A 14,122-nucleotide genomic window follows, 5' to 3' on the forward strand; every position below is an offset into this window, starting at 1 on the left:
ATGATATAGGAATTAGGGTTTTTGAAGTTCCCACAGCCAAATGAAATGCCTAAAACTCCAAACCTCAAACCCCAAACAATGATAACATGAATTAAGATTTTGTATAAAATTAGACCAAAGAAAATCTGACCTTTTGGCAAAATCAGCTCACGAAAGCTTTCTAGCCCCACCGCCCCCACCCAACTGAGGAAAGAAAAAGATCTCATTAACTCAAGCATGGAATACAACATCTCAGATTCCAATCATAAATTGTCCATGAGGAAAATTAAGACACAATTATAGAAAATCACCTAGTTAGTTGAAGAGTGGTTCGGCATGTTATTTTCAAGAAGTGAATAAAATCTCTAATTTCTCTTAAATTATATGTAACTAGTCATAATAAATCACAACTAAATCTTTGAATTCATGTCATCATCGGTGTTCTTGACCGATCAATTCCATTCCTGGACGTTCTGTATTGGAATCGCATCTATCTTGGCCGGCCGGTCAGTTGGCCTGCAGATCTGCCTTTGTCTGTGGTGAGGGATCAGAAATAACCAAACTGTGTGGGGCTAATTACAGATGGCAAATGGAAAAAAAGTGACGTAACCTGTTGCTTGAAGAGGAGACATTCACATATGAACTACGAGTGATCTCAGTAACGACGACTCGATTTGAATTGATAGTGATGGAAAAAAAAAAAAAGGATAATCTTCTCCAAAGGTTGCGATGTCGTAATCTCGACTTCAAATTGGAGAAAAAAAACCAAAAAAATATATTCGTTGACGTGCTTTGTTCAACTGTTCTTAAAACTCTTTAAGAGTCAAAAGGATGAAGAGAAATCAGTTCTCTACTTCTCATATATAAAAATTTTGCATTCCGCAGGTGGTCCTAAAACGATTTTGTTTTTGCTGTTCTTCTTCTTCACGATTCGAAATGTGATTCGTGAATTAGGCAATTAGCGAGGTTGACCTGCGGAGCGACACACGGATTGGCTGCTTCGTTGATTTTCTACAAACAAGTATAAATAATAAAAGAAAATCATACATACCTTGAAGCCATTGAGTCGTTTAAGAGATTCTCATTCCACTCTTCGAAAGATCTGTGGAGGATCCAACGTGTTCGTCACGCCAACTATTTAAATGCCATCATCACTCGAACCTCAAAAAAGGATTTGGAACGTGAGATATTTGATGTTGTTTAATTTCAGATATTATTCAAAGTTGTGCTCTGCAATCTTCGATTCCTCCTGCTCTCGAGATCTTCACATCGACTTATCACCAACACCAAGTGGGATGACGATCGGAATCTGCGAAATCGAGGATCAAATCCCGATTCCTCAAACCAATAGAAACCCTAAACATGTAGAGAGGCAGGTCAAGGGAAGTCTAAGCCTAGGGGTTAGGGTGGTCCCAGGGCTTACAAGTGGATGGATCAAAGGTTTACGGTCCGTACTCCCAACTTGATTTTGAACTTCATTCGTAATCTAGAAAATCTCTTTCTTTTCTTTTCTCTTCGGGCCAGCCATGTAGATGGTAAACAACACCCATTTTTAGATAAGTAAACAAGCCTTAACATATTATTGAAAGATCAAGTTGAATGTACAATCTTTGAAAATGGAAATTTAATTCTTATCTTCTTATCATTATTATTATTATTATTTTGGTATTTGAGGTTCATCTGAACTAGCTTACACACACCTCAACTACATCTTCAGAGGAACTTTTATATAATTAATATAGACAAGGCTTTGTCCCTAGCCTAAGAGGATTCGAACTATGACCTCCTATGTGAAAGCATAGATCTTTTGCCTACTGAACCACCCCTCGAGGTTGTTACCCTACTGTTCAATACCTTCGTCCGGTGTCTTCTTCAAATTCTGCCCATTTCCAAATGACAGGCAGAAGCCTAAAAAAGTAGGGAGGGCAGCCTAGAGTGGGCTGGTTTGCACTGTTGAAGTTTGGGGTCATAGTGATGGAAAGTTAGATAGTAGGTGAATGTGATTGGGAGGGATGAGTTTGGAAATTACACTAATCCAGATTAGGGCTTATTAAAAAGGACATCTCAAAACACTAATTTCAAAGATTAGGCATCTAAAATGACATTTTCATGAAGATTGGGCACTTGGAAGTGTAATCTACCCTAAAATAAAGAATCAAGAGGAAAGCACACAAAGCCACTTGAGGTTTAATTTACCTAAAATTAGTAACAAAAAGGAAACACACACAAAAGAGAAGTACATGACATGCTAAGGAAGAATTCAGATGTCACTATCAAACATTGTTTGTTATCAATTAGAAGACATAGAGATACTCAAATACAATTACATCACACAACTAGGCCAATGAAAATGCATTTGATGGGATACTCTACTATTTACTAACTGAGCAAGCAAGCATGCCACGTAAAGCTGGACTCGTATAAATGGCATTTGGTGGGAGACGCTAAAAAGCAAGTTCTTCCATGGTGAGCCTCGACGTCCTTGCTGCTGTCTGATGTGATAACTCCAAAGCTCTTCCACTGTAATTGATTGCTTCTCTATGCTGTACATGATCTACTGTCTGAATTTCTATGTCATGATCCCATGACATAGGTAGAAAACGCTCTGCACTGGGGTTTAACAAATCCTCACACCCAAATTATGGCAAAAACCTGTAGTTGAGAAAAATCAGAGGATAAATAGAATAGGTATGAAAATCAATACAGTGCAAAGCAAGTGATGCATGATAAGCCAAAACCACGATTCACCATAATCATATGAGATGGGTAAAATTTCTCGGATGCCTAACTGCTGCATCAAGGTAAAATGACAAAGGAGAGAAAAACATAAACCATTGTAAAGCGTATAGGTAAAAATGAAAACATAAAACCATTGTAAAGTGTATAGATAAAAAGGAAGCAATTAACTTGCACCTTTAAAAGTAGTCCATGGATTGATCAAGAACTCCATCATCGTCCCATTTTACCTCCTTTGCCTTTGGATCTTTCCCAATTAGTTGAAGAGGCACATCTAAAGGTGGTGGGCTCTGCATGAAGTAGATACACATTAAACGTCAATCTAGGACAAGTCTACTTTGCAGAGACAGCTTAATCTGGATTTAGCAGTACGAAGTTTTACCTTGCAGGCCCTAGAAATACAGACAAAGACAACTAATTGAATACTAAAAGGTAAACAATCAGTTTTCAGATAAGGATGGGAAAGCACCATGCAACGGACAAGGGGCCAATTAATTCCACGGAAGAAAGGATGTTGTTTGATCTCATTTGCACCACTTGTGGATCCCAAACGGTTTGCAGGATCCCTATGCAATAATCCATGTATCAATTGCCTCGCTGCCAGGCTCACCTATAGAAGCAAAATAGTCAATCAAAGAACTGGCTGTATGAACTTATTTCATAGTGGAAAAACTTCCAAAGAACTAAAAATATATATCAGTTATGTTGTGTAACATGATCAACTCACTAGGATCTCCAACAAAAGGTAAAACCATGATAGGATGGAAGAAATTTCATCATAAAGTTGCCAGCCTAACCAAGTTTCTCTGGTGAGTCTAATTTGTTAATATACAGATCTTCTTTGTGGTTAGAGATGCTAGCTTATTACCGGAATGCTACTAGGAAATGTAAGATCTTTGTGCAAGATGTTGGCAAATGTTCTCTGCCTGTTCTTTCCCCTGAAAGGTGTGCGGCCATAAAGCATCTCATACAACAGGATACCTGCATTTTGAATTTGAACGAATAGTAAAGCCCAACATACATGGAATCTCTATGTTAAAGAAAAAGAAAGATGGCAAAAGGTATTCAGAGCAGAGGTATTCTGCCTAGTCTAGAGAAGAAATGGAAGATCCAAACTGTCAATGTAACAGGAAAGGTCATGTATGGGGCCCTTGTCTGATTTTCTGTATGCAAATAGAAAATAGTGGACGTCGATGGATTTTCTGAAAATCTTACATAAGCAAAGGAAACATAAATAAACGTGTACTCGTTTCAGGCTATCTCCACTGTCATGTGCACAGACAAGATCAACCAGATTTCACATCCATTGTGCCACAACTGGTGGCTTCTGTACAGAATCTCAGGACTTTATATGGTTAAAGCCATAACAACCAAGTCGTATGCTAAAGACAGTTCAAGCCCATGAACCATCAATGGACCAAACAATCAAGTCCCATCAATGGACTCCGAAGCAAATCAATGAAATCTTTAAAAGGATAGTATGAAGTAATGATATACTTACCAAACGCCCACCAATCAATAGCGCTACTATGGCCTGAACCCGTAATAATTTCCTGAAATCATAATTATGAGAATTCTTAAGACGACCTAATGCAAATCATAAAAAATATAATATGAGCATTAGGTTGCAACAATAGGAAGAAACTATTTGTCATTTAGTCATTGCAACTGACATGTAAATGAACACTAGAATGATGCACCAATTGACTGTATAAGCCTCCAAGAATATCCTGCTTGGTGAACCAACGATGAGCACTGCTCAGCAGTCTCCTTGGGTGAAGAAGGTCCCTGAGCTTGCAGCTCTCTATTTTGATTAAACAAAATCCAATTAACTAAACTCTTGATTGACTGTATTCCTTCCTCAAGAGGGTATAAATAAGGGCCATTCAGCCTTACAACTCTAAATAGAAATAGAAAATAAACTCCAAAAAGAAATAGAACTTAAAACCTATTAGACCCAGGAAGAGAACACTTAAAACTAAATAACAAAATTAAATGAATGACTATTCTACCCTTATGATGTCAGTTGGGCAGAATTTACATAATTAGACCAACTAAGCCTATAATTGAGCAATTTTTCTACCTAGACACATAAGCCCATAGAATAGGCTCATAATCTGTGGGACAAAGGCCTATCACCCATCTGTATCAACCCTAGGTTGATTTTGAAGGAAAATAGTCCAAGTCAGTGTAGAATCTGCATACCATTTCACCCTCGGAAGTGTTTTCCACACTAACTTAACTTGGTCTGTACTTTTGTAGTTTAGGTTAATTTGTTTCAGTGTGTGATTACCTGACACATATTTGGTTATCATCATGGATCTCTGTTGACATGCAAACAAGTGAAAAAGGGTCAATTTTCATTATGTAAGACCAACATACAGACTACTGCCCTTTCGTCCAAGTCCTGGATGGAAACTTCAATATAGAAGTAAAGATCATAAAGCTAACACTTTTGCTCAGAAGCCTGGTCTACACTCCTACAGTACAGAAACAACAATTACAATAGAAGAGAGCATGCATGGTATGTAATTGGTAAGATTACATAAAATGGTATGGATATATGAACCATCTCCAACCTATTTGGATTCAAATATGTAAAGTGAGATGAGGTTTTCATAAACCTAAACTGAAATGTGATCCTAAAATAAAATTCCCAAGTCCATGGTATTGTCAAATTCTTTACTTTTCAATTTTTCATCACTTTTACCGTTTTGAAATAGCAACACAGTTCCAGCATTGGTCAAACAAAAAATAAAATAATTGTTTGAGGATTCGCTTTGACATTTATGAAAGCACATAAAATCTGATATATTGCTTTCCAACTATGTATACGGGTTAAAGAAAAAACATAGTTTCAGCAACATTAGGGTGAAAGAAAGCCTTGTCATACAGGAGCAATGTACTCTTCAGTTCCAACAAAAGAATTTGATTGCGTAACAGGTTCTGCAACAAATGTTGGAGGTGGCTGACTCCTAGATCTTCTCCTCTTAGGCATTGAATTCTGTATGACCTGCCATAAAATAATTATAATTTGTTAAACAAATCTTCCAACAAACACAAATCATCAATTCATATTTTCAGCTTCATATTTCTAACCTCTGCTAGATATTAACAAAGGAAAAAGCTATAAAGACCCAAATCTATGTAGCCTTTTGGATGTTCAACCAGGAAGAGAGGAAGAAAGGAATTGCTGCCAAGTGTGCAATGAAGAGACAGAATATGTGGCCTAAAGAAGAAACTAGTTATCAGATATGAAAGGGCTGTTCACAAGTTGAATGACAATCTAAAGTCTAAACCAGAGTTTACCTATTAGCAACCTTAACTGATGTACCATTGATTACCCATATTTTCACTATCAAACAAAAAGAAAGAAAGAAAAGGAAATTAAAGCAGGTCAAAAGGTTAGAAATCTTGATATATAAAATTCAGAATGATAATATATTGCATGATGGGAAATTATTTTTTCAATGCCTGAAGTGGTGCAGTTTCACAAGTTACTGTTTTGGATTTAAAAACATAAGGATTCAACCAAGCAACTAATGCCACAATAAGACAGAGGAACAAAGTTCCACATACCATGACTCGGCCTTACATCTCCTAAACAATACAAGAAGGATGGCCTTCCCTCCTCCCTCTGATCCTAGATCTTTAATCTCAAACTCTCTGCCAAGAAAGTCCTTCAACCTTTGAATTTCTTCACTATCATTCCCTGTGATGACAATATCGTCTACATAAACAATGAGAAGTGTGATGTTAGTACCTGACTTCTTGACAAATAGTGTATGATCAGCATTGCTTTGTTTGTACCCAATAGAAGTCATTACCTTCAGGAGGCGTCCAAACCAGCATCTAGGAAACTGTTTTAACCCATAAATTGACATCTTCAACTGACAAACTTTCCCTGCAGTATTGTCATCGGAGAAACCATATGGGATTTCTATATAGACTTCTTCCTCTAACTCCCCATGTTAGAAGGCATTTTTTCCGTCTAGTTGGTGTAGATTCCAGTCTTTGTTCACAGCTATAGACAATAGAACTTTGATAGTGTTCAGTTTTGCAACAGGGGCAAAAGTCTCCTAATAATCAATCCCATAGGTCTTCGTAAACCCCTTTGCAACTAGTCTTGCCTTAAACCTGCTGACTGATCCATCCATGTTTTGTTTAATCACAACATCCATTTGCAACCTACTAGTTTTTTTCCTGGAGGAAGTGTAACCAGCTCTCAAGTGTCATTTTTCTTCATTGCCTGCATTTCCTTTACCATAGCTGCCTTCCATCTCTTATTAGCATAGGCTTCCTGCCAACTTTTAGGAACACATATAGATGATAGAGGGGACATAAAAGCACGATAAGAGTCAGACAAGGAGTCACAAGAGACATATTTAGCTATGGGATGCTGAGTACAAGATCTGACTCCTTTTCCCACAGCAATAGGAATATCAGAAGAAGATACCTCAAGGGGAACAGTAGAATCTGATTCTAGAGCAGGAGACTGAAGTGGTAACGTGTCACCTTTCTCTACCTGCTTTACCCGGTTGTAATTCTTCCTTTGATAAGTTCGCACCTCCTTATTCTGGTTAATCTGGTTTTGAAAGACCTTAACTGTGTGCCTCACAGAAGTGGTCTTCCCTTGGTTAGGTTCTTTACATGGTTCAAAAAACGAAGGGGGAGGATTAGAGTCCTCATGTATATTGGCTGAAGTCTCCCCCTGGTTAGGAAATTCTTCTGGGACTCTTAAGTTGTATTTGTGTGATAGGAAAATCTAGAGTCGGAAAGAACACCTCTCCTCTAGGACTCTCCCCCTGGAGAGGTGTATAGTAAGGGCAAGACTCATTAAAAATTATATCCATGGATACAATGATTTTCTTGGAAGGAGGATGATAACATTTGTACCCTTTCCGAGTAGCAGAATACCCAAAAAATATGCAGCGTAGGCCGCGGGGAGCCAGCTTACTCTGGTGGGCGGTGATTCTGGCATAACACACACATCCAAAAATCTTTGGGGGAATAATAAAAAAAGAGGCTCCTTGGAGAATCTCGTTAGGACATTTAAAACCAAGTATCCTACTGAGCATCCTATTCATAAGGTAAGAAGCAGTGAGTATATCATCACTCCAATATTGGTCAGCTACATTCGTAGCAATCATGATGGAACGAGCTATCTCTAAAAGAAGCCGATTCTTCCTTTTGGCAACCCCATTTTGGGCAGCCGTATCAACGCAACTTGTCTGGTGTATTATGCCAGAGTTAGAGAGATATCTCTGAAATTCACCATCAATATACTCTGTGCCATTGTCACTGCGAAGGATCTTCACAGTGGCATAGAACTGAGTTTTAATCATATTATGAAAATTACGAAAACATTGGAAAACCTCATTTTTTTGTTTTAAAAGAAAAATCCATGTAGAACGAGAGTGACAAATCAATAAAAGTAACAAAGTACTTATGGCCAGTAATAGACACACGTCGGCAGGGACCTCACACATCAGTATGAATCAGCATAAAATGAATAGTTTTTTTAATTATGAAGAGAAGGTAAATAAGTAGAACGAGTTTACTTCACAAAAATACAGGCTTCACAAAAAAAAAATCATTCTCGTTACAAGAAGAAACTAAATCAGGAAATATTTTCTTAAGAGTTCCTGAGGGGGGGTGACCTAGCCTATGGTGCCACTGATGAAGGTCTGATATTACCGAATGGACCTGATTAAAAGATGTAGTCAGAGCAGGAGTAGATCCTTCAATCGGCTTGAGCAAATAAAGTTTATTGTCTAGTTTACCACATCTAATCTCCTTCCCCGTGATCAGATCCTGGAAGACACAATAAGATGGGAAAAAATGTCACTTTACAATTCAAGTCATGTGTAAGACCACTGATAGAGAGCAAGTTAGTTGCAAAAGAGTGAACATGTAAAACTTTAGACAAAGAAAGTGATGGAGAATGTTGAATGGTCCCTTTTCCAACAATGGAAGAATAGGAGCCATCAACAATTCGAACTTTAACCTTTCCAAAAGTTGGAGAATATTGTAAGAAAAAGGAGGATAAACCTCTCATATGATCTGTGGCTCCTGTATCAATGATCCAAGGAGTAGAAATTGAAGAAACTCGGAAGCCTGTAAAAGTTTTACTTGAAATAGCAAGGTAGGAGTTGGTTTGGTTAGTAGAGGAAGCAGTGGTAGAGGCTGCACTAGCAGTAGAAGAATGCAGAATACGTCGCAAAGTAGCTAACTCATCCTGTGAAAAACCAACGTATGCAGAGGGTGTTGGGGAAACTGTCTCAGAAATATGAGCTTTCGATTTTCCTCTTTTTTGCTTAAAATCAACAGGCTTCCCATGGAGCTTCCAACAATTGGCCTTGGTATGATATGGTTTGTGACAGTGTTCACACTTGACAATCTCCTTAGCTGAATTAGATTTAGTGCTAACAGACTGTAAGGCTGGTTTCTCCATAATAGGAACATGAAGCATGGTTAATCGACGGCTTTCCTCACACTGAACAAGTGCATAAGACTGTTTCATAGTGTAGGAAAGGGAGAACGACTTAATACTTGCACTATGATCTGATCAAACTAAACATTCAAACCTGCCAAAAAGTTATATGGCCGAATCTTATCAACGTGCTTCTTATAAGTAGTCACATCATCTGGATTAGTGGAGTGATAATCCCCATAATGATCTAACTCCTGCCAAAGAGAGTGTAACTCAACATAATATTGGGCCACAGTTAGTTCCTTTTGGGTAGTCTCATGAAGTTTCTTTCGTAGCTCATAAACCTGTGCATTATTCCCCAACTGTCCATAGGTTTTAGTAGTAGCCTTCCAAATTTGGGTTGTAGTATCAAGTAATAGGTATCCACGGGCAATAGTTGGATTCATGGAATTCAAAATGAATGACTTAATAAGAGAGTCATTTAATATCCATTTATCCTATAAAACACTTGTGGTAGTAGGGTTGATAGTGGTGCCCTTAATGTGTCCAACAAGTCCTCTTCCGACAACACTCAGGTAAGGAGATCGAGACCAGATCAAATAATTTGTTTCATCAAATCTTATCCAAAAGAGGATGGAGTGGGGTATGTTCGGAGCCAGTGGGAGCAGTAGTACCGTCTGTAGTTGCCATGTTGAAAAAAAATTGTCTGCAGTTCTTCAGTCTTCACCCTTCAACTAAAATGTCGCAGAATTCAATAGCCAAATCACAATTTAAACAGTGCATATAAGGAACACCATGTCTTCTTCTTCTTTAGAGAAGAAGTATGGAAGAGCTTAGGAACCTATGGGCTAGCTTGGTTGACCAAGTTGCTTGGTAAGATCATGAGCACAATGAAAATGTCAAAAGAATGGAAGAGAAGCATCATGGTCCCAATTTACAAGAATAAAGGAAATATTCAAAGTTGTAATAACTATAGAAGCATAAAACTAATGAATCATAATATGAAAATATGGGAGAGAGAGTAATTGTCTAATTGAAGCCCGTTTGAGACTAGAAACCACTATTATGGAGAACCACTTTGGTTTTATGCCATGAAGATCTACGATGGAAGCTACTTACCTTATTAAGGGACTTATGGAAAGGTATAGAGTGTAGGAAAGATATTCATATTGTCTTTGTTGACCTAGAAAAATATTATGATACTCCTTAGGGCATCAATTTGGCAACTACTACAGAAAAGAAATGTTGCAAGCATAGAAGAAATTTTGGCTTAAATTGTCGAAATTTCGACCGAAATGCCTGCATTTTTGAAAACTGAAACGAAATTCTAGTTATTTGGAAAAGTTATAGGTTTCGACCATTTCAACATTCAAACTTGTTTTTTCTCAGCTTTTGTTGATTTCTATCCCATTTTCACCTAATTTCCACGACTCATTTGCCTTCAAGCACCTATTTTGCTCATCTTTTACCTCCAAACACCTCCTAAGCCACAACAGCTACAAAGGAAACTCTGGTAGCAATAGAATGTGAAGCATGAGCCATACCCAACAGTTCCAAACTCTTTTTTTTATTTTGTTTTGTTCATGCCTTAAATGATCTTGTATTGCCTTGAAATTAATAGATGTTTAGCCTAAGACTATGATCTATGATTGTGTTATGTTAAACTTATTTTTTAATTATTTTTTACCATTTTTTAATAATTATTTTCTAAATTATGTATTTTTATTTTATGTATATACGATATATGGGCTTCAACTTAATATATGTGAGACACCATCACTTGATCTAGTTGGTCTTTTATTTTGTTGACTTCTTGTATATGTAACCATTCTATCAAACAATTCATGTATGCTGATGATTCTATGCTTGTATGCAATATAGTTTGTACTTGTTGGAACAAGTCATTTGTTAGTCTACTTGAATAGTAAATTTTCAATTTTTTTTTTTAGCAAAATACTAGTTCCATTGTGTTTATTATGCCTAGGAGACAAGAAATCAGATGAAATGGACGTCATATAAGGCCTGAAACCTAGGGTCAAAATTATTTTTTTAAAAAAATCATATGTTTTGACTAAAATTTCGGTAGAAACCTAAAAATTTCGGCCTTTTGTGGGTTGAAATCCTAGTTGCGACAGAAATTTTTTCCTTGGTTGCGAGTAAATATGCGAACATAGTTAAAGATATATATGATAGTTCAATGACATGTGTATGTTAACAACCTCCTATCAGGATTAATAAAGCATGAAAGAGAACACTGGAAATATGAAAGATACAAGTTTTGTTGATGCCACTCACCCCCTAGAGCATGCGCTGCCCTTAGCCAAAGGCTGCCCAAATCTCACACAAAACATCCCATAGACTTTCCTCACACCTTCCCCCTATTCATAACCCAAATTCTCTTTCCTCCCTGTGTTATGATGCTAGGGCCCTTACACTACAAAAGACATTCAATATGAGGTTCATTGGTGTATTTTTTTGTTGATGATGCTGTTTTGATGGATGTGACACAAACAGGGATTAATACCAAGTTAGAATCATGGAGAGAAACTTTGGAATCAAAAGGCTTTAAACTAACTAGAACGAAGATGGTATATCTAGTGTGTAACTTTGGTTGTGATCAGACGGATGATGAGGTGGTGAAATTTGATGAGGAGAAGATTCCACAACCTAATTATTTTAGGTACTTTGGCTTTCACAAATAATAATAAAAAATGATATTAAGGATGTTGTTTTCCAAAGAATTGAAGTAGGGTGGAAGTGGAGAGGTGCGTCTAGGGACTAGTGTGATCAACGTATTCCTTTAAAACTCAAAGAAAATTGTATAGGATTGTCATATGACTAGCTATGATGTATGGTACAGATTGTTGGGTAGTTAAGAAGCATCATATAGATAAACTCAGTGTAGTAGAAATGAGGATGCTAAGATGGATGAGAGGCAAAACTAGGAAGGATAAGATAAAGAATGATCATATTAGAGCTGGTCTAGAAGTAGCTTAAATAAATGATAAGCTACAAGAAAGTCGAATGAGGTGGCACAAACATGTTCAAGAGGCCCTCAAATGACCTTGTACAGAGAAGCGATCTAATCCAAATTAAAGGAATTAGAAGAACAAGGGGCAAAACTAAGATAGCCTTAAGAGAAGAAATGAAAAAAGAATATGCATGGCTTAGGTTTGTATCAAGTATGACGTCAAAGAGAGCTGATTGGAAGGCAAGATATCCATGTAGCCGACCCCAAGTGCCAGTGAGGTTTTTTATTTGTACTGAGGAAAAAAGAACAAAAAAGAATATGCCTCCACCATACGGAAGTAATAATAGCATGTCACTTCAAGTTCGATAGAAGCAAATCTTTATTGTTTTTTCATAACATGAGATTATGTATCGAGAGAGTAATATGAGACACAGGTTATTTTCGATTTGGTCATATCTATCGGGGATCCATTTCAGGTCTGGCTTCTTGTTGTTGCTGTTGTTGTAAGGATTTGAAAAACTAAGTGGCACTAACAAATTTGACCAAGTGTGCTTCACATAACATGGTTTTTTTAACTTGAATATAAATCAACAGAAAGACAATACAGTTTGACTTTACAAAACAAATATATCCAGAAACTACAAGTACTAACAACCTATATGTAGGAAACATCAACAATAAAAAATCATATAGAGTGTGCAGATGTACAAGTAAATAACATCAATAAATGAAAATGGAATAACATACTCGGGGTTGGCAAGATGTCAAAAATGATAAATCAAAGTCGGTCAACACAATATGCCCATCCTTTTGCAGTAACACATTTTCAGGCTTCAGATCCCGATAAATAATTCCTGTATAGTGCAGAAACCAAGAAAAAGGAATAAAGATCATAATGAACATGCATAACTTAATCTAAGAAATAACAACCTTGCATCCTTTGGTGACCAAAACACTTTATTAAGGTATATTCTCTCTCAACCTGCAGTTATAACTCACCAGCGGTTCTACTTAATAAACCATCACTTTCATCAACTCTCTCTCTACACTAAGAGGACATAATATAAGTTTAGCAAAATTTAGTAAATAAACCAGCAAATTTTGAAAACTTAAAAAAAAAAAAAAAAAAAGGAGTATTAGGCTTAAGGAGAAGATTGATTTTAAAAACAATAACAGAATTTCAAAATTCTAGATGATGATTGAGGGCTGTATAGGACCTAATCTTTCATGCAATTAAAGCTTCACTGAAAAATTATGCAATCATAGCAAGGCATGATAATTCTGATCAGAGAACTGTAACAGAAAATTGGAGAAGTGACACTGAATGATGAAATTGATGGACAGGGAAGATTAAAAAGATTGATCACAAGGTGATAACAGGATGAATTGAAACTAGTGAGATAAAACAGACCTTAGTCACTTGATATGCTGATCTGAACAACAGCTTCACCAGTTCAGTCAAGAAACGAAAAACAAATAGAAGAAAAAACTAAGTTTAATTTCGGTTAGGTCAAAATGGAGTTTTAGGTCAAATTGGGGTTAGGATATTCTAGGACCTAGGGTTCGCTGGTAATGTTAGAATAGATTGATGTAGGGAATCTGTCAGTGGAGGTTAGGTTAAGTTTTAATGGTGGCATGTGTGTCAGATCTGAACTGGAATAATTACGGTTAGATTTACTTTTAAAAGGGAATACAAATGGAAGTAGGATTAGGATGGGAAATTAGGACAGGGCTTTGGTTTGGGTTTTCCGTCAGGATGAGAGGGAAACTCAATCCAAATATTTGGCAGATTGATTTCTGGAATGGCGTATAGATATTTTAGCGCTTGTTGGTGATATCCAATAATGGGAGATCATATGTTTTGTGGTTTGGAGGATTAAGAAAAGAAAATCTGGTATTGGAGATGATTCAACTTACAGTTATTGAAGAACTCATTCAGAAAAAGCTTTCTTGAGAATGTCCAACAACTAGAGGCTTCAAGAGATTGAATAGGGCAGAACAGG

The 14,122-nt window shown here is 36.9% G+C and overlaps 1 protein-coding gene across 5 annotated transcripts in view; it reads right to left on the reverse strand.

Annotated features, from left to right (window-relative positions):
• Positions 1 to 2,230: 2,230 nt before the first annotated feature.
• The window catches only part of LOC149014594 (phototropin-2-like), a 46,671-nt gene continuing 34,779 nt past the window's right edge, over positions 2,231 to 14,122 (reverse strand). For 4 of the 5 annotated variants that reach the window (XM_089156410.1, XM_089156411.1, XM_089156408.1 and 1 more), the window contains 7 exons: positions 12,867 to 12,973; positions 5,609 to 5,728; positions 4,217 to 4,268; positions 3,584 to 3,696; positions 3,185 to 3,325; positions 2,893 to 3,005; positions 2,231 to 2,631 (listed from right to left, as the gene is read on the reverse strand). In XM_089156410.1, the coding sequence (XP_089012536.1) occupies positions 2,895 to 3,005; positions 3,185 to 3,325; positions 3,584 to 3,696; positions 4,217 to 4,268; positions 5,609 to 5,728; positions 12,867 to 12,973 (644 nt within the window). In that variant the 3' untranslated portion in view covers positions 2,231 to 2,631; positions 2,893 to 2,894. Of the gene's footprint in view, positions 2,632 to 2,892; positions 3,006 to 3,184; positions 3,326 to 3,583; positions 3,697 to 4,216; positions 4,269 to 5,608; positions 5,729 to 6,024; positions 6,071 to 12,866; positions 12,974 to 14,122 lie in introns of those variants that run through there. The other variant, XM_089156412.1, reaches the window with a different exon arrangement.

The sequence above is a fragment of the Hakea prostrata genome, chromosome 5 (genome assembly GCF_041222555.1).
Source record: "Hakea prostrata isolate BN-2017 chromosome 5, UWA_Hpros_2, whole genome shotgun sequence".
Taxonomy (NCBI): Eukaryota; Viridiplantae; Streptophyta; class Magnoliopsida; order Proteales; family Proteaceae; genus Hakea; species Hakea prostrata.